Consider the following 25,000-nt stretch of genomic DNA (forward strand, 5'->3'; position numbering starts at 1 on the left):
GCATCATGTGAGTGGCATACCACGACACTAACCGCTGTTCCAATGGACAGAATTGATGAATCGATAAGTAGAGGAACTGAAACCTGAATTCAGCGGGAATTACACAGAGGTGATAGGTCCGCTGGTATAGCGGTTAGCGTCGTGACATGCCACTCAGATTGTAGGGGGGTTCGTGTCCCATCCCCAGGCCGAAGAAAAGTTACTGCCCTCTCTCTCTCTCTCCTAAAAATGAAATTTGATGGTTATAATAGAACATATAACGTGATGGCGTGTCGGAACCTTGGAATGCCCTTCTTAAACTTTAAAATGACTTAGATGTCCAACTCCTCTAATTGGTTGATTGATAGATTGATACCCACAAAAAGGGCTTCGCACGTCACGGGAACGATGCCCCAGGATACCCAACTGGCAGCGCGTCAATTTTCCCCTCTTGTCTCTTAATACCAACGCAGTTTCGACTGAATACGGGCATTTGCATCCAGTCGGGATGGGGCACGATTTTCTCGACCTTATCGCCTTCGGGTATAAGAGCCAGTTTCCTTAGCGGCGTCAGTTGATGCTCTCTTGTCCGTTTTTCGCATAAGTGGGAATCGTGACGCCGCGAATGCGATGCTTTGGGCAGCTTCTATACATTCATGTTTCTTGTGCATAATGGCACGTGAAGGCGAGCTCATTTGATTAATAATAATAATAATAATAATAATAATAATAATATAATAATAATAATAGAGGCATGATTCAGTGGCAAAAGCCCTCCACTGGAGCCTGTGCAAGAACATCAGCTACCTTGCAGTAATAAGTGGTACGAGCACCAACCTGAAGGAGTGATAGAAAACGATCAGGCAAAGATCCTCTGGGACTATGGTATCGAAACAGATAGGGTGATACGTGCAACAGACCAGACGTGACGTGATTGACAAAGTCAAGAAGAAAGTATCACTCATTGTGTCGCAATACCATGGGACACCAGAGTTGAGAGAAAGAGAGGGAAAAAATGGATAAGTATCAGATCTGAAAATAGAAATAAGAAGGATATGGATATGCCAGTGGAAATCGTACCCATAATCATAGAGCACTAGGCACGATCCAAGATCCCTGAAAAGGAATCTAGAAAAACTAGAGGCTGAAGTAGCTCCAGGACTCATGCAGAGAGTGTGATCCTAGAAACGGCACACATAGTAAGAAAAGTGATGGACTCCTAAGGAGGCGGAGGGTATGCAACCGGAACCCCACCACTATAAATACCACCCAGTCGAATTGGAGGACTGTGATAGAGCAAAAAAAAAAAAATAATATAATAGTAAGCAAAAATTAATATAACATATATCGTGTGGACTGGGACTGCTCTATTCTTGGGCGTGGCTTTGTTATTGTCTTCGAGAACTAATATAGGTTATAATAATAATAATAATAATTGTAATAATAATAATAATTAACAAGGCGTTATCCGACCTCCATCTCACTCGGGACGCTTGATAAACTCTACGGTCAAATAGAGCGTAGTTTCGCCAACGAAAATTAAAATAATCTATATATTATTAGAAAAAATTGTTCTGTCCTGTTTAAGATGTACTTTGTTTATTGTTCTATATTTTCATTCCAATAAATAAATCATAAATATCCTATCCTAAAATTCCTGTTTCTAAAACTCACTCAAAACACCTTTTATCGGACTTATTTAGGATTTTCCATAGACCTTTCCTAGCCCCCCCTACAAGATCAACAACAAAATAGTTTGTAGGCTTACTCCCCGACTAAGCGACAATACTCATAGTCTTGACATGGAGAAACAAAAGAACACATATATTTAAATATAAATTCTGTACAGATTTATTTTTAAATATATTTTCTTACATATAAACATAACTGTGATTATTTCGTAATATAATAATAATAATAATAATAATGATAATAATAATAATAATAATAATATATAATCAATAATGAGGCAGTGCTCCAAATTATTCTTATTATTGAATAAACAGAACAGTTATTATTATTATTATTAATAATAATTTTCTGTTTTATTCACAATAATAATGAATAACTTTGAGCACTGCCATCTTACATATTATTATTATTATTATTATTATTATTTATTCTTATTATTATTATTATTAAATTATTATTATTATTATTATTAATTATTACTTGTTACTTTATTATTTATTATTTTATTATTTATTATTTATTATTTTTATTTATTCTTATTTATTAACTTATTATTTAATTATTTCTTATTTATTAATTTATTATTTATTAACTTATTAATAATTAATTAATTATTATTATATATAATTATTAATTATATAATTATATTATTCATTATTAATTATAAATAATCAAATTAATACTTAATATTTATTATTTATTGTAATTGATAAATTATTATTATTATTATTATCACAGAATACTGCAATATTACGCATATGCTTGAACCGCAAAATTATATTATTTCTATTGTGAAAGATTTTGCATCTATATTCAATTAGTGACTGTCATAATCGCTGAAATAATTATGTAGTATTTATTATTAGAAATATTATATACGCATATGCTAACTTATACTACATCATATATATATCTAACCATTGAAATATATATATATATATATATATATATATATATATTAGTATATATATATATAAACATAATTATAAAAGTTAAGATTATACCTGGAATTAATTTTCTTATTCATTTCAAAATGATAACAATGGTTTATTAAAAAATATGCAAGACCTCATGCAATGGATAAAAAATCATAGGATCATAAAGGAGAGAGAGAGAGAGAGAGAGAGAGAGAGAGAGAGATGCCTCCTCTCCAATGGGTCCAAAAAAGTTAGCGACGCTCATAAACAGTATACAGAGATGAGTGAGAGAGAGAGAAAAGATTTTTTTTAAAACCCCGGAGCCAGAGGTGTCCCCATTCATTTTTTTTTTTATATTATTACTCGCAATCGCTCCAGAGCCATTGTCGTTCGTCGCTCGAGTTATAACTCGGGATGACTCACTCGGTGGCTGGCACTCGAGCAATTTGCCAAACAGGTTGTTGAGAAGGATATACGGGACGGCTATATACGCAACTCGGGCCACTGTGGGTATAGGATGCCCAGTCAATCGCTAGAGTGTTTACCGCGAGGTTGTCCCGTGTTACTAATGCCCAAGTTCTAGTGGAAGTTTTTTTTCATTCATTTTTTATTTTTTTTTAATTTTATATTTTGAGTGAAAAAACATAAGATATGGAAGGTGAGTTTTTTTTATTCGTCATTTCGGTAGTGTTTCTTTGTAACTATATATACATTGCATCAAATCATACTCACAAATGTGTACTATATATATATATATATATATATATATATATATATATATATATCTATATAATATATCCCTTCTTTATCTCCGCTTCTATCAACAACAGTTGTTTGTCCCCTTATCCAAATTAACCTTGAAGAAAACAGAGAGTAGTAAGAAGAACTAAAAAGACCTTGTATAAATTAAATTCCACTGCTGGTATAGTGTTTAGTGTCGTGGCATGCCACTCAGATGTCACGGAGTTCGCGTCGTCTCCAACCAGGGCAATGGAAAATCACTGTGCTCTGTATCATGTTGGTGGCCCCTTCCGTGAACTTGTTCTGTGTGAATAGGTTTAATAATTATAATTAATAATATTAATAATATTACTATAATGGGCGTAATGTCTGTCCGTCCGTCTGTCATTCATTCACGGCCAAACGGCTGGTCCGATGGGTATGAAACGTGGCAGGGTTATAGTGGGGACCCCTAAGATGGTTTATAATGGGGTTTCATCCTAACCACCCCCCCTACCACACCCTCTAATTTGTTAGTAATAATAATAATAAGTGTATGAAACAAATGAAAAACCATTCAATTCAAAAATTGTTCTTATATAAAAGACCATTTTGAGGAAATAGGAGCAATTCAGAGCGACAAAGCGAACCTGTGGATTAACTCACAAGTGTGTAAATCTTAAAAGACAAACGTATGGGTTACCAGGCAGGAGTGACGAATCAGAAAGGTTGACACAACAAAGGAATGATAAATTGGAGGGTAAATTCGAAGGAGGGAGACGAACATTATACCATTTCAGAGTGACAATGTAAAATGCTGCTTTTGTACTATAAATGATTCAGTGGTCCCCACGAAATAAGGTGCAAGCTCTCCCAAACTATAGATGAATTGCTGCCCTTCAGTTGCACTCTTGAGCTTGGCTGAGCAGGGTGGTCTCTTGTTTGTGACCTTTTCCAGAATTCCAGAGGTCCTTTGTTCCTTACACCGCTGGACTGTGGAACAGCCTCCCTGCAGAGGATGTCGTGCAGTTGGTACTCCTGAATCAGAAGTTGGTACTCCTGAATCAGAAGTTGGTACTCCTGAATCAGAAGTTGGTACTCCTGAATCAGAAGTTTACTATTCTCCTTGCATTTTAATACATTTTTTCTTTATTTCACTATTTTTTTTTCTCCCCTTTCTTCTTTCGTATTACCTCCTCTTACTTCTTCCTAACGGACACTTTAATATTCTTTGGAAGCTTCAATTTCAAGTCAGTGGCCCCTTTAGTGGGCTTGTTCCATATGAATAGGGTTCATCGTCTGAATAATAATAATAATAATAATAATAATAATAATAATAATAATAATAATAATAATAATAATAATAATAATAATAATAATAATCCTGGTCCCTAACCTAACTTAGTGTACTGCGTCCGCCCTGAAGAATTATTTAAACTTGCCCACAAAAATAATTCTATTGGTAATTTTTTTCAGAGACATTATCATAACCTACGCCATCCTAGGTTCCACATTCTACCTAATGGCAGGAGCTTCAACATTTTGCTTGCTATTCGTTTAATACTCCTTTGGGATCTTTCTTAGGTAGTGACCCCCAAGGGGCGGTTTTTAACCCAGTCAAAACACAATCAAAAGACTGTAAATATCCTAAAGATAATGACCCCATCAAGAAATATGTAGTGTCTATGTAGTGTGATATCGTCATTTTAATTTAGTGTACCATTAAAACGTTCTTTCTTATGGAAGAATAAACGTTTTCTCTTATTAATTACAGGGGAGACTGCTAAGAAAATCAAGCAGCGGCGATATTCCCTCCAGACGCAACGAGAATGGAGGTCCTTCCGCCGGTGCCTCTATAACTTCTCCGATGATACGGGTAAGTCAGGCTTTGCCAATTATCATTGTAATTGTAATTATCGCAGTTTTAAGTATTATGTTGTTCTATGATTTCTTTAAAACAGCCCATATGTGGACAAGTGTCAATGTGTATGTGTTTGTGTGTGTATGTATGTACGTATGTATGTATGTAGTATATATATATATATATATATATATATATATATATATATATATATATATATATATATATATAAGGCAAATGCCACGGAGGAGAGTGTAACAACGGGGTAGGTCTAGGCCTTTAGAGCTACTGTCCTATACTTAGCTGTCTGCTAAGCAAGGAAAGTAAGTCGAAGGATCTAGCACCACTCCGTTGTCTCTTTTTCATTTTCACCCCTTGGCATTTGCCTTTACATATATATATATATATATATATATATATATATATATATGATATATATATATAACAGATCAGTCAATAACAATTTTTACCTAAACTGAATCTATTAGACTCACTCTTCTCCTGTCACACTTTGGCTTCCTTGGTATCAAAAACCCTCCCTTCTGAATCTACTTCCACTCAGTCTATTCAAACACCTAGATTAGCAGTTCTTAAAGGGGTGCGGGGCGGCAGGGGCAGGGGAGGGACGCCTCCCTAGGGGGGGGGCATCAGCAATTTCTAGGTGAGTAACTAATATTTAGAAAAGTTTATGAAAAAAATGCAAAGGTTTCTCCTTATAACGTTTAGTTTCCTATAGACTAGTACTCTAGTTAGAATCGTTTGGACTTCCCAGCACCTCTTTCTTTTTTATAGATGCGAGGGGTGGGTGGGGGGGGGGGGGGTGGAAGGATCAACTCTTAGAGGGGGCGTGGTAGTAAAAATTTAAGATCCAGTGTCCTAGATCTTCGTCTCCTTCCAAATTATACTCTTTCATTTCTCCACCAGTCTATTACCCTCCGTTCTCTCCTTGTGACCGAACCATTTCAAAGCACTGCATAAAACATTTATCATTTCTTCTATGGACATCTAAATTTCTCCCTTATCTGTGCCATTTTACAGCAAGTCTACTGTGCAAGTAATTCATTATAGCATAGTTGGCCTTTTTCACTTGTATTCAACACTTCATTTCCATAAAAGAGAATTGGCTTAACCGTCTTTTCGAATATTTGCACCCTAGCTTCATTAACAATCCAGTCATCCTCATTCCTTCTATACAATCTTCTCCCTTCATTGCTTCACATATTCTGTTGATCTCATCTTCTCTCATCCATTCAGTTAATTCCCAAATGCCATTAATATTCATTGCTCATCTCCCTTGTTTTATATTACTGTAATGGATCTATGCTTGCTGGTGTTTACTGTCAGCTTTCTCCTCTTGCAAGCACTTTTAAGTTCTTTTTCTAGTTACTGCCGTTCCTCATCACTATCCTCATTTAGCATTGTGCCATCTGCAAGCATCAACTATTTCAAACGCAATTCATGGCCTCTCCTCTTACCCCATTCATATCTTTACTTGAATAGTTCCCACTTTTGGACATTTCACTTCACCATATCTATAAAGACAAAAAGCAGTCATGAAGATATAAAAACATTCTTGTCTCAATCCGACTTTTACGACAAACCAGTCACTCTCCAGTCTTTAGTCAAGGAAACATTTAATAGCTTTCAAATTCTTACCCTTTACATAAATTTCACCAGAAGTTATCTCAAGGTGTATGTATAACATGTGCAACTTTTTACCAGAACTTTTAAGCTCCTCCCATAATGTTTCATAACAGGAGTGGACAACACACTTTCCTCCTAAGCTAAACTCACAAGACTCTCTCTATCATTCCCGCCGTTACATATTCCACCATCTCAATCAAAATACTACCACACGCCATTATATAGCAGCACAATTATTTTCTCACCTTTGGAACTTTTCCCTCACCCAGATATACCTCAGAAACAATGGCCAGCCACCCAGTCATGCTATCACCACCATCAGAGCAGCATCTCACTCTACTCCTGTCAACCCTTGGAGTGTTTTCCATTCTTTAACTTCTCGTCATGTTCTTAACTGTTATTTTCCCTTAGCCTAACCCCCTTTCTGCAGTTATCTGCCTCAAAAGGGGTATTCCAAGTAATATGCAACAAAATATTAACCTTACGGGCTGCTCTATGAGCAAGAGCCCGTGCTGGCATAAGGCCAGCTCAAACAAAAACAACAAAATATTAACACAAACACACAAGCTAGCAGAGAGAAAGCCCGGCATGACCTCTCAGTTGTGCAGCACTGCATTCTGTGTGGTCCCAGAGCCAGTTTGAGACTGCAAATCTGTGGTCACAATTCCTACTCTGCAACTCAGAAATTCACCCCCAGGGGAAATCCCCCCCCCCCCCCTTGGTTGAGTACCACTGCTCTAAACCCTTCCTCACATCACGATTTTGTTTATCTTTTCCACCATTCATAAAGCTTCAAAATGATCATGTCATCGACCCAGGGCTGAATCCAATTTAGTCAGTATATCTCTCCTATATGGATATTTAGTTTTCTGCAAAAGATAACTGTTGAGATGGCTATTTGTCTGTCGGTCCGCACTTTTTCTGGCCGCCCTCAGATCTTGAAAATTACTGAGGCTAGAGGGCTGCAAATTGGTATGTTGATCATCCACCCTCCAAGCATCAGACATACCAAATTACAGCTCGCTACTAGCCTCAGTAGTTTTTATTCCATTTAAGGTTAGAGTTAGCTATAAATGCTCATGACACTGGCTACTGACTGAAACTTTCATACAGCATTACAAGCTGTACACCACGTATTCTGGCGCCAGTGTGGAACCCGAGGAATTTATTTCTGGCGAATAGAAATTCATTTCCCAATATAATGTGCTTTGGACCCCACAATAAGATGTAGGTCCCATTGCTAAGTAACCAATCGGTTCCAAGCCAGGTAAATAAAACTGTAATCCTTCGGGCCAGCCCTAGGAGAGCTCTTAATCAGCTCAGTGGTATGGCTAAACTAAGGTATACTTAACTTACTTCGCCACGTATTTGTGGGATGAAGTTGGTGGACGTAACATCCTATCTTACTTGTTACCCATCCAGTTACTGACCAGAAAAATCGTTACTTCACCAAGAGCCATATGTTGAAGGCGTGTGCAACAGGCCTTAGTGGTATGGGAAGTGTGGGATGGCTTGCGAAACCCGAAACGTCAACTAAGATTGTAAGTGAAATAAATAGTTTGTCTGGCTTGTAAGCATTTATCTACATATCTATTTGGGATCTTTCTTGATAGCGACCCCCAAGGATGGGGTTTTAACCCGGTATGTATCCGCCTTGGCCTCGCGTTTACTACAAGTCCGTTGGTGTCTACTATAAAACCATAAACAAAAGACTGTAAATATCACAGAGATAAATGACCCCCAAGAAATATTAGTACAACATAACGACCCCCGAACTTTCTTGGGGGGTCTCTATTTAGGAATAATAATAATAAGGAACCTGGGAAAATCGATGCCGAAGTAGCTCCAGGACTCATGCAGAAAAGCGTGCTTCTAGAAACAGCGCACATAGTGAGAAAAGTGATGGACTCCTAATGAGGCAATATGCAACCTGGAACCCCATACTATAAAAACCACCCATCGAAAATGATGACTGTGATAGACCAAAAAAACAAATATAATAATAATAATTTAACGAATGAATTCCCAGAAGTAAACACATGGAAAGTGTATTTATTTTTAAAGTGTATTTATTTTTTGTTTGACTAATGGAGAGTACCCCTGTTACCAAGGGCGTCATTCGAATGAATTCATTTGTATTTTGGTGGAGACGAGTTTTGTATATTAATGGCGATGTGTTGAAATAATAACATAATAATATAATAATAATAATAATAATAATAATAATAATAATAATAATAATAATAATAATAATAATAAACTTTGGAAGATTGAATTTCAAGTCAATGGCCCCTTTGGTGGGCTTGTTCCATATGAATAGGTTTCATATAATAATAATAATAATAATAATAATAATAATAATAATAATAATAATAATAATAATAATAATAATAATAATAATAATAATAATTAATAATAATAATAATAATGAATCAAACAAAAACTTCTTCCAGTTTTCTTCTGAAGATTGAAAAAGAAACCCACAAAAATCACTGTGTAACTTGTTTACTTCTGAGTAAAATTAAATGCAAGTACTTAGAAGTAAACAAGTTACACAGTGATTCTGTGGGTTTCTTTTTCAATAATAATACTACTACTACTACTACTACTACTACTACTAACTAATAATAATAATAATGATAATAATAATAATCATAACAAGTGCTTCGCGTGAGAATCGATGTTTCCTTGATACATAAAGGGTAAATAATATTTATATAGTGCAATGACATTTTCTGAGGAAATTCTCAACTCAAGAAAAAAAAATTTATATCATATATAATACCGTAAACCGACCTTTAGTGAATATATTACGTGTAATGGCATCTCTCTCTCTCTCTGTCTCTGTCTCTGTCTCTGTCTCTCTCTCTCTCTCTCCTCCTCTCTCTCTTGGCTGTGGCTCGCTCAAAAAGCATTAATGGCTGCAGTAAGCTTTTTATACAAGGGGATTACTCCTCCCAGCAATATTAAACTTTTTTTTTTATTATCTTTCCTTCCTGATTGACTCGGGATCTTGGAGAGCGTGACCATAATGGAGTTTCCTTTATATAATATATATATATATATAGTATATATATATATATATATATATATATATATATATACATATATATATAATTCCTTCAGGTTGTCGTCGTAAACCCGGAGCTCTCAGGAAGGTCTTACGAGGTTCCTTGGGAGCCGAAAGGCTCCCAGGGGAGGTGTAATGACGAAGTAAACTAAGGAGAGGCTTTTTGGAGGCAGCCAAGGCCTTGGAGGCAGCTAAACTGCGCTACCGCGCATGCGTGCATGGGAGGAGACACCGAATTCAGCGATCCGTAGGAGATGTTCGCTTACTCGGGTAGTAAGCCTGCAAGCTACTTTGTTGTTATTTGAAGGGGGGTAGGAATGCATCAAAAGGTCTTGATAATTGTGCTTCGCGTTGAGTTGTTGTTCTTGTTGTTCTTGTTTGGGGGGGTAGGAAAGGTCTATGAAAGAGCCTAAAAAGGTATGAAAAAGGTGTTTCGCGTCGAGTTAAAGATGCAGAAATGCAAGTATAGGATATTTGTGATTTATTCATTAGAATGAAAATGTAACAATAAACAGTGTTTTATGTTAAACAGTACAGAACAATTATTCATAATAAAATGTAACGTATTTATTTCAATTTTCCTTAGTGAAATAACAGGCTACTTGACCGTAGATTTTAGCACGTGCCCCCCTGAGTAAGCTGGAGGTCGGATCACACCCTGCTCCCCCCGATAACGAAAGGTAGCTCAACTGATAGAAGTTAATGACAATTTTTGAGTCAAGTTATAAAGGATTTATCGTAAAAATACAGTAATGAAAGACCAAAGTTTTCGAAATAAAAATCAGTCATCAAAAAAGAAAGTCCCAAAAACGGAGTATTCGAACTGAAATAGTTTGAAAACTATTCTTTTTTTATGTTACATTCATTGTCCTATTTTTAGGCGATTGTTGAAATGATTTCTGAAACAAAAAATCAGTAATTGAAAAGAGGGCAGCAAACTTCTAAAATTAGTTCCTTCAGCGCAATTGCGTTTTCATTAAAGCATATAACACAGTTGCGGCCCACGGAAACTCTCAGCCACGGCCCACTAGACTCTCAGCCACGGCCTAAGAAATTCTCAGCCATGGCCCATGAAACTCTCAGTTGCGGCTCATGAAAGTCTCAGTCGCGGCCCACGAATCTCTCTGCTGCGGTCCACGAATCACTCAGCTGCGGCCCATGAAACTCTCACCCACGGCCCGGTTGTGGCCTGTGCGGTTGGCATCTATAGCGCTGCCAGACGCACGATCATGGCTATCCAAGTCAATGGCCCCTTTGGTGGGCTTGTTCCATATGAGTAGGTTTCGTCTACTGAATAATAATAATAATAATAATAATAATAATAATAATAATATGCTGGAAAAAATCGAATGATTATTCTACCAATGGTAAATGACAAACATAAAAATGGAAAACCAAACGTTCAAAACCATCACTCAATCCAAAAAAACAAACTGCTGGAAAAATAGACACGTGTTTTCGCGAAGACGATAAAGAGAAAGTGTCAGGAGAAACAAAGGAAGAAACAAAAAGTGGGGATCAAACGCTCTGACGTTGATTTATGAGGAAGAAAAAAAAAAAAAAAAAAAGGAGGGAAACTCGCCTCTGATCTTGTTTTGACGCGAGATGAAAGAAGAAGAAGAAGAAGAAGAAGAAGAAGAGTCTTGGGGTTCCGGATGTTGTCTTGGTTGGGTTAGGATTAAACAGGCTGATGTGCTATTAAAATCAAAGTCAAGTTAAAGACATTCATAATTTAAAAAAACAAGGCACGATCTGACCTCCAGCTTACTCGGGGTGCATGCTAAAATCTTCGGTCAAATAGCGTGTTGCTTCGCCAACGAAAATTAAAATAAATACGTCATAATTTATAAGAAATCATTGTTTTGTACTAGTTATCATGCACATTATTTATTTCTTACTTTCCATTCTGATGAATAAATCATAAATATCCTATCCTAAAATTCCTGTCTCTCTAACTCAACGCAGAACATCTTTTTCAGACCTTTTTAGGCTCTTACACAGACCTTTCCTACCCTCTCAATAACAACAACAAGAAAGCAGTTTGTAGGCTTACTCCCAGAGTAAGCTAAAAATAAGGGAAATTCACTGCCAGTAAAAGTAATGTAATAACAGTACGAGCGATAAAGTAAAATTGTCTCAAGTTATAAAGCTCTGCACCTCACGCGAATAGTGTAGTGTGCCTGCAACTGTGTTTGTGGAGTGAGCGCTTGGGAACCAGGAACCAGGGCTGGGGAGGGGGAGGGGGAGGGGGAGGAGAACAGTGGGGTAGGGGGTCGTGGGCACGTGGGATGGAGGCACAGATGGTAGCGGTCGAGGGATGACGAAAAGGAATGACGAGACGTTGAAGGAATCACTGGAGGAGGTTTCAGGAGTTCTTGTCTGAGTTGGAAACCGATGGAAAGGCAGGAGAATAAGACAGAGTAGTAATGATGTTGTTGAACTGAATACAGAATTGAGGCCAAAGGTTAAGCACTGGGACCTATGCAGTCATTCAGGGCTGTAACGGAAATTGACAGTAAGAGGTCTGAAAGGTGTAAGAGGAGGTAAACCTCAAAGGAGTTGCACTATGAAATAATTGCTAGGAGAGGATTGAGGAAAATAGAATGGAAGAAAGAGAATATGAAAGGAAATACAGTAAAAGGAACGAAAGGGGTTGCAGCTAGGGGCCGATGAGACACTGCAAAGAACCTTCAATAATGACTACAATGCACTGCGTGAGGTGCACTGACGGCACTATCCCCTTCCTGGGGTAATGGGGTGGTGTCAGAAAAATGGAAGGTGCTTTAAAGGCAGAACTTGCTAAGGTGGTAGCTGTTGGCGACCCGACATGAGGACTCGGGTGATTGGCTGTTGGCGACCCGACATGAGGACTCGGGTGATTGGCTGTTGGCGACCCGACATGAGGACTCGGGTGATTGGCTGTTGGCGACCCGACATGAGGACTCGGGTGATTGGCTGTTGGCGACCCGACATGAGGACTCGGGTGATCAGCTGTTGGCTACATGACATGAGGACTCGGGTGATCAGCGACATGAGGACTTGGCGACCTGACATGGGGACTTGGGTGATGTCAGAAAGAGTGTTGTCAGGTGCCTAGAAGGATGTCTGAGGAGGGTGATGCTCTCAGCATTAGAAAGTTGGGAATCTTTCGGCGTTGTTGGCTGGAATGGCTGTTGCCAGAGAGGGCCGACGTACAAAATGGTGTCAGCAAAAGTGAGCATACATCTCAAGAAGTGTCAGGGAAGAGTTAGGCTGATAAGTTGAAATGGGAAGAAATGTCTCCTATGGGTGTCGTGAGGCAGTTCTGTATAATATTATGTCAAAGGCTTTTGGGTAGGTTACAAAGGTAGCTGTCCAGCAGGAGAAGATTTGACCTGTGATGACAGGACCTACCTTGATTTAAAATATGTCAGCAATGTCAGCCACATGGGTCTGGAGGTGATACGTGTGAATGCCGTTAATGGGAATGGAATACAGAACTTTGGGCCAAAGGCCAAGCGCTGGGACCTATGGAGTCATTCAGCGCTGGAAGGAAAATTGAGATAAGAAAGGTTTGAAGGGGTGGAAAGTATGAACAGAGGTCCTGTAAAAGGATTGAAAGGGGTTGCATCTGGGAGCCGAAGGGATGCTGCAAAGAACCGTAAGTAATGCTTACAGTGCACAGCTTGAGGTTCACTGACAGCACTATCCCCCTACAGCGGTACTTGATGGGTGATGTTCAAAAGGTGTTGTCAAGATATCAGTGGCTGTGTAACGTGTTAGATGTGCACTGGTTGACTGAATGTCTCAAGGGAAACTTAAAGGAGTGGTTGTAGTATCTTGGTCAAATGCCGAAGATCTGAGGAGTACAGCGGAGATGATGAAGGGGCTCTCAGTCTCGGTTAGCTAGCGACCCCAAAGAGTTTTAACCCGGCGTGTAGTTCCTCACTGGACGAGTGGGTTGCGTACTCGCCTATCAGTCTGGTAGCCCGAGTTCGCTCCCATCTGCTACCAATGCAGTATCAGATGAATTTGTTACCGATGATTAGAATTTCATTTCACGATATAATGCGGTTCGGATCCCACAATAAGCTGTAGGTCCCGTTGCTAAGTAACCAATTGGTTCCTAGCCACGTCAAGAAATCTAAATCTAATCCTTATAGCCAGCCTTAGGAGAGCTGATAATCAGCTCAGTGGTCTGGTTAAACTAAGATGCAATTTTTTTTTTCCTGGTATGGATACACCTTTGCCACGTGTTTAGTACCAGCCTGTTGGGGATGACCTTGGGGGTCACTCTCTAGGAAAGATCCAAAAAACCTTCTTGAAATGGGGAGGAAACCAGTGATGAAAACAAACAAGGTGTGATCCGACCTTCAGCTAACTCGTGGCGCAAGCTAAAATATCTATGGTCAAATAGAGCGTTTTTTCTCCAACGAAAATTAAAATAAATACTTTTAGTTTATTAGAAATAATTGTTCTGTGCTATTTACCATACACGTTATTTATTGTTTACATTTTCATTTTAATAAATAAATCATTAATACCCTATCCTTAAATTCCAGCACCTTTAACTCGACGTGAAACATCTTTTTCAGACCTTTTTAGTCTTTTCCATAGGGTTCTCCTTATGCCCAAACAAGAACAACAACAGCAAGAACAATAACAACAACAACTACAAAAGTAGTTTGTAGGCTTACTCCCCGAGTAAGCGACAAACGGATCGGCTGAAAGGGAGCTGCTCTCACCAAAGTATTCTGGAGGACGATATTTGGACCTCACGATTGTTTACCATTCATGACAACACAGGCTTTGGCTCTTAGAGCATTGAGACAAATGGTTAACTATTAAGCAAAGCCTTTTCCCTTATGTTTGTTTATCTATAACTATTTATTACTTGAGTTTTTGATGACGAAATTAGAAGATTATATTTGGATGATTAAATATAATCCCTATATTTGACCAACTTAAGACTGTATAATCTTATATTATGTAAGCATCGTTTTCTATATATCTATATTAGATAGATGCAAGAATTTCATACCTATTAAGGAGAGAACGAGAGAAAGAGAGAGAGAGAAGAGAGAGTGTGTGGGTTAACTCCCACATCAGTAAAACAAATATGAAGCAGTCCAACCTCGCAAATTAAAAAAGAAAATTCCCCCAAAACGCCAATAACTGGTTCAGGCTATCAGATCCATCCAAGGAAGCAACCTTTCACGAGAGAGAGAGTTGATCCGAAGCAGTTAAAATCCCATGAGCAGCAAAATATTGCGCAGCCAAAAACCGTTCAGAAAAAGTTCCCCCAAATATTGTTCAGGCACAGCATCCAAGGAAGCAACTTTCACAGAGAGAGAGAGAGAGAGAGAGAGAGAGAGAGAGAGGAAGTCTGGAGTATAGTTATATCCATCAAACTAAAAAATTCATTGAGGGGGCAGTGTAGGAAAGGAAGGCTTCTTCTATCTGCATCGTAGGGCCGTTTTTTTTTTTTTTTTTTTTAGTTTTTTTTTTTTTTTTTTTTTAGCAGCTGATGGACTCTTACGTAAACGCCCAAGTGATTGTCAACTCATTCCACAGAATGGCTAGATCTTCGTTCATAAGTATACAACATTCCCCAGTCTGACTTATATACATACATACATAGATAGTATATTTATGAATGTAAGGAAAACTACTATGCTGATAGAGAGAGAGAGTTCTGAATGATTCACGAGCTAAGAAAGAAAGCAAATGTCCAAACAAGATTGTTTATTGAGACAATACTAATCAACAGAGGAAAAATATTGAGAAATAAAAGAAAAGACCCAATTATATCCGGAACCTTAGTAAATACATCAGGAATATATATCCTCTATGTCAACCAAATATATTCCCTTTTACACTGTCATGTCAGGCGATATTTGGACACTTGATAAGTCTCTCTCTCTCTCTCTCTCTCTCTCTCTCTCTCCTCTCTCTCTCTCTCCCGACCTGTTAAAAGCTTCATAACCTCCATCGATCACGCATCAAATTTATTCCCATTCCCAAAGGCCCAATATCATTCCCGTTTGTCCTTCATTTGGAATCGTTCCAGAAGCCATGTGGGGGGGCCCCCATTCCCATATTCCCTATCAATTCCCATTCCCTGTCTGCTCCTCCTCTTCCTCCTCCCATTCCGTCCCCTGGGAATCTCATTCGGAAATCTCATTCCGGAATTCCTGCGGGACGCCGTCGGATGTGTCCTTCTTCCCCGGACGTCAGCGATAATGGTCGCTCCAATTATGGATGGCTCCGGATTCAGACTCTTCTCGCTCCATAATTTTCTTCCTTCTGGTTCTGGAATCATTTACGGATGTGGAATCGAAGAAGATTTAATTAAATTTAGGTAGAAAATGATGTTTAAAAATGATCAATATATATATATATATATATATATATATATATATATATATAAACCTCCCTCGCTTTCCTGAACCCTACTTCCTTATCAGGCCGCCAGTCCCGTCGGCGTCTCAGTGGGGTGGAAATATCTGTCGTAAATATATTTCTATGCCTTCACTGACGTCATTCAAATATCAACGATGAGCCCTGTGTAGAAAACTTCCAGATACCAACGTCTTTTGATGCGGAATTCTTTGTCTGTCACACACAACACACATACACACACACACACACAAACCACACACCACATAGATATATATATATATATAATACAATACTTAATAATTATATATATATATGTATATATATATATATATATATATATATATATATATATATATATATATATATATATATATGTTGGCCGAGTCGATAACTCACTGAAGTCCTGGTTTCTCCTCAGTCCGCTGGTGCTGGTCGAATCCACGAGAGGACGAAATTATTATCAACTAAAAAATTCCTCTTCGGTTAATATATATGAAAATATGTTAATTCCTAGTTAGAGTGAATTGAATATCAAAGGACATTTGTAGCTTGATATATTATATATATATATATATATAATATATATATATATATATATATATATATATATATATATATATATATATATATATATAATTGAATCACAAAAATTTGAAATTGATGAAAATGTAAATAATGGCAGAAATGAAGCAATGGAGCAACCACTGCGAGGCCTTTCGAATCTTGTCCCTTGACTAAGCAGATTTATATAAATATGAAAGTAAGTTTACAAAGAAAGCCCTTCTAAATGACAGAAAGGGATTATAAAGGAATACTTGTAACTACCTGGAATCAACTATGCCTGAAGAATGAGCAGACCTACCCAAAACAGGGGTTAACAACTTGACAAGTATACAGAAGATTAAGTCCAACTGCTCGGAAATAGGGACAAGACAATCAAGCGATTGTACAGGGCGGTGACTGACCAGCAAAATATATTATAAAAGTATAATTCATTAAATCTCATTTATGTCAACAATAATAATTATTGCAAAGTGAACATTTCCACAAAAAAATATATTCATCTTACAGATACAAAGGAAATATCTATAAGGTAGCAAATCTTTTAAATTAAGTTAGTGATTTTATCTTTAAGGTCTTTCTTAAACATTTTGATTATACAAGGGTCTAAATAATAGAGGCCAGAGATAAGGTTAAACTTACAATTGGGAGTAAGTTGTATAATGGCGGATTCTAAAAGATTTCGAGAGAAGAAATCTTTCGATCTAGTAACTGCTGCACTGCCTGTCCGATTCATCCTGTGAGAGTTTTCACTTAAATGAATGAATACTGCATTAGATGTTTGCCCAGTTTTGACCGAATACTTATGCTATTTAAATCTTACTTCTAAATCCTTGCTAGATTGGCTGATACAAAAAGAGGAGCAGTCCAAACATGGAATTCTATATATTATGTTGTTGCTCTCCTTAGGGGTCATTTTTTAATAGCATTCCTTAAAGTTTGTTATTATAGGAAATAAAAAGGTGGACATTAAAAGATACTAACAATGATTTTATGGTTTCAAAACCGCTAAAATAAGGCAAGTTGAGAATGTTCTTAGAACTTTCTTTCTCCATGTTACTTTCATTATAAAACTTTTTTTTTTTTGTGAGCTTTATTATAGCAAATATCTAATCAATGTGAAGAATAACATAAATCTGTACCTAATTTTCTTACGTATACGATTTCTTGATCCAAATTTTAGGGACTGACAATGTGCAATGCTCGTAAAAACATTGAAGAAAAAATTGATATTTCAGTATTAAGATGGTGCCCTGTATGAAAATAGACACAAGTGAAGTTGTTGGTTGGTTTCCTATGAATACTGATTTTGCATTGAAATGATTCTTGCATTAAGACATCTAAGATAGAGAGGCAGCTTTCTTTTTCCAATTCTAAAGTAGACTTAATGTCTGTTTTTATTTAGGCCATCATGATATTTATTGAGTTGTACTTTTATATAAACTTGTTGGGTGGTCAATCACCGCCTTGGATAATCTTTTCATTGTCTTGTCTCTGCTTCCGAGCAGTTGGACTTTATTATCTTTATAATTTGTAAACGTGTTAAGTTGTGTACCCCTGTTTTGGGTAGGTCTACTAATTCTTCAGGTGTGTTGGATTCCTGCTGAATAAAGGACAAGAGTCGAAAGGCCTTGCAGCGGGTACTCCATTTTGCCTACATATATATACTCACACATTTATATATCTCAAAATGTTATATATATAAATCAATGACACCATTACTATATTCCGTCCTTGGGTACAATCACAAAAATATCTTGATAACGGAAGACTCCATCGATTTCCTTAAATAGGAAAGACGAAAGAATAGCAAAGCCAGATCAAACGAATAAGGAAAAAAAGAGAGAGAAAAACGCAACGGAGGAAGAGCTGATTACGAAGTCGCCACTGAGGAGACAAAAGACAGTCGTCGTCTGCTCCGATATCGACACCTTTTGTTTACGGGGATTCCGTTGGGTGAGAGAGAGAGAGAGAGAGAGAGAGAGAGAGGAGAGAGAGAGAGAGAAGGTATTTGCTTATCTAATGTCTTTCCTAGGTATGGAAAAAGAGAGACAGACAGACAGAGACAGGAAGGGCTTTGCTTATTCAGTGTCTTTCCCAGAGAGAGAGGATAGAATGATAAGAGGAGATGGTGAGCGACCCCTGAGCGAGAGAGAGAGAGAGAGAGAGAGAGAGAGATTAGGGTTTGAATGACGTCATCGAGACCCTCCCATACTATTAAGTGGAGCTCTGGTCACACGACATACGTCAGTTTTCCTATCCTGACACCCACAGGAGTCGACTAACAGCCAGATACTTTCCAAGTTGCAAAAGAAGCGCGCCCATATCACTCTCCTCTCTTCGCCTGATTTGGGGATCGAACGCAGGTTAGCAGGACTTGAGACAAGAGATGATGCACTAATTCATCACTGTTATAACTATTTCTGTTTATTAATGACCTAACCAATTAGTTGCATTTAAAATTGAATATCTAGACCTCGCTTTTTAGACAAGGCGTGATCTGACCTCCAGCTTTCTCGGGACGCGTGCTAAAATCTACGCTCGAATAGCATGTTGTTTCACCAGCGTAAATTGAAATATAAACGCTATATTTAATTAGCAATAATTGTTCTGTACTGTTTAACATACAGCACATTATTCATTGTTTACATTTTCATTCTAATAAATAAGTTTTTTTTTTTAGACATTTTTAGTCTATTCCATAGACCTTTCCTATTCCCCACAACAAGAACAACAGCAAGAACAAAGTACTTTGTAGGCTTACTCCCCAAGAAAACAGAAATCTTAGTTTTATTTCAGTTTTGACGACTATGACGACATGGTTCGTGTTGAATAAATACAATTCTGTTGTATAAACAACTTTATCAGACGTCTTATTATTATTATTATTATTATTATTATTATTATTATTATTATTATATTTGTCTCTTTGTTTAATTCACCTTCGTTTGCAAACTACGGAACAAACTAGACTGCTAGCACAGTGGTTAGTGTCGTGGCATGCCACTCAGCAGATGTCGTGCTGGGGGGTTCGCGTCTCCCAAAGGTGATGAAAAATCACTGGCTCTGCATCGTGATCAGTTACTGCCGCAGTGTTGGGGGGTCTTTAGCGGTGGGAGGTTCAAACCAACGTTCTTTGGAAGCTTCAAAGTCAAGTCAGTGGTCCCTTTGGTGGACTTGTTCCATACGAATAGGTTTCATCTACTGAATGATAATAATAATAATAATAATAATAATAATAATAATAATAATAATACTCGCCGTGGCTAAGACCCCATCTCACCAGAATTTAAATCACGAAGAAAAAAAAAACGTTACAGCCACGAATGAAAAGTAAAAAACTGAGATGGTGTGACCCCATTTTGGTAATAAGACGAAAGTAACTTAGCAATCTCATCGTTTCACTTTTCCTTGGTGGCTGTAGCTTTGTTTATATACATATAATATATATATGTATTTTTTCTGACTATGAAGTTGAGAGCCCTACAATGGCAGGAAAAAAATTGAAAATGTAATGTGAAATCCTGCTTACTTCCTATGACCTTTCTCCTGATTCGTTCACCTACGTTTAGCGGCTTCTTTCACCTTTTTCCAGACCACCTCTTCCAGAACTTAGTGAAGAAAAAAAAAATCTGCGATCAAACGCTGCGATATCTTTCGACGATCTTTCACTGCACATTCTCACCGGGAAGCTTACAGGTGGAAACTGGAATCGTAATTCCAAAGTCAAATGTGTCCCAGAAGTTCCGTCTGAGATGCAGGCGTCATCAATTATACTCTGTTTTTTTTTTCATCTGTCCACCCGCCTATGGTGTTTGCGTATGGTAACACTGCGTCCCGGGCTTTAGATAGGTACGCTATGTGTAAGTTTTAGGAAAATAGAAGGATATCTGGGTGTATATTTGTAACTGAAAAGTGTTTTAATAATTTACTGTATGCGAATTACACCGTTAATATTCGAAATAGGATGTTATTATTGTTGAATGTAAGCTGAATGTAACTATCTAAAGCCCGGGATGCAGTGTTACCATACGCAAACACCACAGGCGGGTGGACAGATGAAAAACACCGAGTATAGGTGTTTATTGAAACTCAGCCTTTCACGGAGTTCACACGCAGTTCCCAGGTTGAATATATACACTCCTGCCTTTCATCTAGGTGTATTTGACTGTTCTATCACGAGAGATTTCGACAGCTCAGTGCAATTTCTTTTGTGGAGAGTTATGCTAACTGGGGTTTCATTTACTCGGGAAGTAAGCCTACAATACAAACTACCTTCTTGTTATTGTTCTTGTTGGGGGGGTGGGAATGGTTTGTGGAAGAGCCTAAAATCGTCTGAAAAATGTTTCGCGTTGAGTTAAAGCTCCAGGAATTCTACGATAGGATATCTATGATTTATTTATTCGATAGAAAATGTCAAAAATAAATAATGTCCATATTAAACACCACAGAACAATTATTTCTGATAAAATATAGCGTATTTATTTCAATTTTCGTTGGTGAAACGACGTGGTATTCGACCGTCGATTTTAGCACGCGCTCCGAGTGAGCTGGAGGTCGGATCACGCCTTGTTTGAATTTTCTTCTGTTAGGATGCTGTAAGTCCGTGTTCCTCTTTTCTTCATTTCTGGTCCTTTGATCTGCTTTTAACTGCTATCTATCTATCTATCTATCTATCTTTCTACCTATCTATATATATATATCTATCTATCTATCTATCTATCCATCATATGTATATATATATATATATGTATATATAAGTATATATATATATATATATATATATATATATATATATGTATATATAATGTTATTTAGTGGATAAAAGCTATTCACATGGAACATGCTCACCAAAGGGGCCATTGATTTTGTGATTCAAGATTCCAAAGATTATCATTATTATTGTTATTTTTTTTTTTTTTGCTCTGTCACAGTCCTCCAATTCGACCGGGTGGTATCTATAGTGTGGGGTTTCCGGGTTGCATCCTGCCTCCTTAGCAGTCCATCACTTTCCTTACTATGTGCGCCGTTTCTAGGATCAACACTCTTCTGCATGAGTCCTGGAGCTACTTCAGCCTCTAGTTTTTCCTAGACATTCCTTTTCATGGGATCCTTGGGATCGGGTGCCTAGTGTTCCTATGATTATGGGTACAATTTCCACTGGCATATTCCATATCCTTCTTATTTCTATTTTCAGGTCTTGATACTTATCCATTTTTTCCTTTCTTTCTTTTATTATTATTATTATTATTATTATTATTATTATTATTATTATTATTATTATTATTATTATTATATTTAGAAGATGAAGCCTTTTCATATCTAACATTTATTATTATTATTATTATTATTATTATCATTATTATTATTATTATCATTATTATTCAGTAGATGAGCCCTATTTATATGGAACAAGCCCACTAAAGGGGCCAATGACTTGAAACTGACGCTTCCAAAGAATATTAAGGTGTCCATCAGGAAGAAGTCAGAGGAAGTAAAGGGAAATAGAGAAAGAAGAGATCCCACTCATTAAAAAAGAAAAATATAAATGAACAAATAGATAAATACATAAAATTTACAGAGCAAGGTTTGTATTTATATCCCAACACCTGAAATTTTAGGGAAGGTGGAAAACTATCATGGACTAGAATTTCGGATAACATTGCCTGAGGTGTGACGTTTTGTTATTCAGCAGCGGGCCTAGACATCAGATGCACGGGTGATGTGAATCTACTATAGCAGACTGAGCATCATGCTAAATAAACATTGCGTCATTCTTGCGATGGTTTCTGACACAGCAGACATTATAATAGTGTTCCAATAACATCAAGTCAAAAATCTAGTATTCTGTCCGGTGGTAGCCTCAGCAACGCCCCATAAAACTCATAGCCTCGGCCAATAAAACTCAGCCACGGTCTGGTGGTGGCCTATGTTTGGACCCATAGCACTGCCAGAAGCACGATTATGGCTAGCTTTAACCTTCAATAAAATAGAAACTACTGAGGCTAGAGGGCTGCAATTTGGTACGTTTGATGATTGAAGGGTGGATAATCAACATACCAATTTGCAGCCCTCTAGCCTCGGTAGCTTTTGAGATCTGAGGGCGGACGGACAGACAAAGCCAGCTACAGCAGTTTTCATTTACAGAAAACTAAAAATAAAATTTTGTTAGAAAAAAAAATGGAAACTATCTACTGCAGATATTTCTTCCAGGCCATTTGGATAATGACTTACAGTATATATATATGTGTGTGTGCGTGTGTGTGCGCATGTATGTATGTACATATATGTGTGTCATCATTGGGCGTTAGGTAGACCTTCAGTTCTTCGACCAAAACTATTAGCTTTCAGTTATCAATATTTTTCTACATAACGACCCAATTATTTATCAGCTAACGGTATGTAAAATGTTTTCTCATCAGCCAATGGAATGAGAATCCCAGCGTTCCTCACTTACCTGGTCATCTTATGTAAATTGTAATAAAAGCCTTAGTCATGAGCTGTGTGCTTACGGTCACAGGCAAATAAGAGTGAGACATCAAGTCAATTCTATTGAAACACTGCAATATCACTACAAATAAAAACTGCAGATGAAGACAAGCTCGTTAAAAACGAGTTACCTATAGTATATTATTATGAAATAATCTCAAGTTCCCAGACACTTTTAGCGGGCTTTCCAAAGGTTTAGAAAAAGTCGAAGAGTAATCGAATGAAAATTGAAATTCCGGAGATATCCTATGCAAAGATAACCTCCGTGAATAAGGAATTCTGTAATAATGGGAATTCCAGGAATACCTTCACTTCTCAGGGGCCTTTGATATGGTAAAGATATTGCAAAGACTAAAAGTTCAATAAGTGGCGTTATAGTACCTCCTCTTGTGGAAGGAGAGGAGGAGGAGGAGGAGGAGGAGGAGGAGGAGGAGGAGGAGGTCTTTGTAGAGGCTCACTTCCTCAGAGCCAGTATCCCTCTCTGGGACTTGCTCAGTGGAGTCGCCTCTTACAAGGGTTCGTTCTGTTTGACAGAATAGCTGGGCTTTCGAGTCGTCGAAATGTTCAGAAAACCTTCGTTAAAAGTTCATTTGACTAAACGTCATAAAGTCCTGTTCAGCTGGTGCTCAGAGCAACCTATTTCTTCCTTCTTGTGAGGTTCAGTCATTACCAGTAGAGCCATAACTAACGAAACAAGATAAAAAAATTCTGTAGAAGTCTGCTTCAAATATTTACCCATGACAGACGAGGCAGCTCAAACGAGACTCGTGGAATCAGAGAAAGGAACGGCCCTTGTGACGGCTCCCCCTCGATTCAGGGGAGTTGTAACGCTATGCATTGGACGTTTGTTCTCTGCAATGTCTTTACCATATCAAAGGTCTGGCAGGAGGAGGAGGGGGGGAGGAGGGAGGAGGAGGAGGGAGGAGGTGGAGGTGGAGGTGGTGGTGGAGGAGGAGGAGGAGGAGGAGGAGTAGGAGGAGGAGGTCAGGTTACACAAGGAATTCCCGGAATTCCAGAAATCCCCACTTGGGAGATTGCAAAGGGGATTCCTAATGATTCAAAGTCATGCTTAAATGTTTCGGCCTATTTCTTGTTTTTTTTTTTTTATTGTTTTTGGAAGAGAAATATTCAGAAGACTTCAGGAGTCAGTCTTCGTGGACATTTGCAACACGAGGGTAAACCAATTTGGTTTACCTCCTCCTTTTCTTCTGTTACTGACTCCTGAATTCACTTCCTCCTCACGTGTTCATATTTCTGTTTCCCTTTCTGCACGCTTACCATCACTGTCTTTCTAACTGTTCATTTACCCATCTCAACAAGGCGTGATCCGACCTCCTCCAGCTTACTCGTAGGGCACGCTAAAATCTGCGGTCAAATAGCACTTTGTTTCACCAACGAAAATTGAAATAAGTAAGCTATATTTCATTAGAAATAAATGTTCTGTACTGTTTAACATAAACATTATTATTTTTTTTTTTTTACATTTTTATTCTCATAAATAAATCATAAATATCCGATACTAAAATTCCTGTATCTTTAATTCACAGCGAAACTACTTTTTCACACCTTTTTGGGCTCTTTAATAGACCTTTCCTAACCCCCCAACAACAACAAAATCAACAACAAAGTAGTATGTAGGCTTACTCCCCGAGCAAGCGGAAAGCGAACATATAGAAAACTGTATCG

The 25,000-nt window shown here is 37.7% G+C and overlaps 1 protein-coding gene across 1 annotated transcript in view; it reads left to right on the plus strand.

Annotated features, from left to right (window-relative positions):
- Positions 1-3,089: 3,089 nt before the first annotated feature.
- LOC135204841 (ras GTPase-activating protein raskol-like) overlaps positions 3,090-25,000 on the plus strand; it is a gene marked incomplete at its 3' end in the record, with an annotated part of 167,669 nt that continues 145,758 nt past the window's right edge. Inside the window, 2 exon segments of the mRNA XM_064235049.1 lie at positions 3,090-3,246; positions 5,083-5,184. Coding sequence (XP_064091119.1) covers positions 3,240-3,246; positions 5,083-5,184 — 109 coding nt within the window.

Source organism: Macrobrachium nipponense, chromosome 47 (genome assembly GCF_015104395.2).
Source record: "Macrobrachium nipponense isolate FS-2020 chromosome 47, ASM1510439v2, whole genome shotgun sequence".
NCBI lineage: Eukaryota > Metazoa > Arthropoda > Malacostraca > Decapoda > Palaemonidae > Macrobrachium > Macrobrachium nipponense.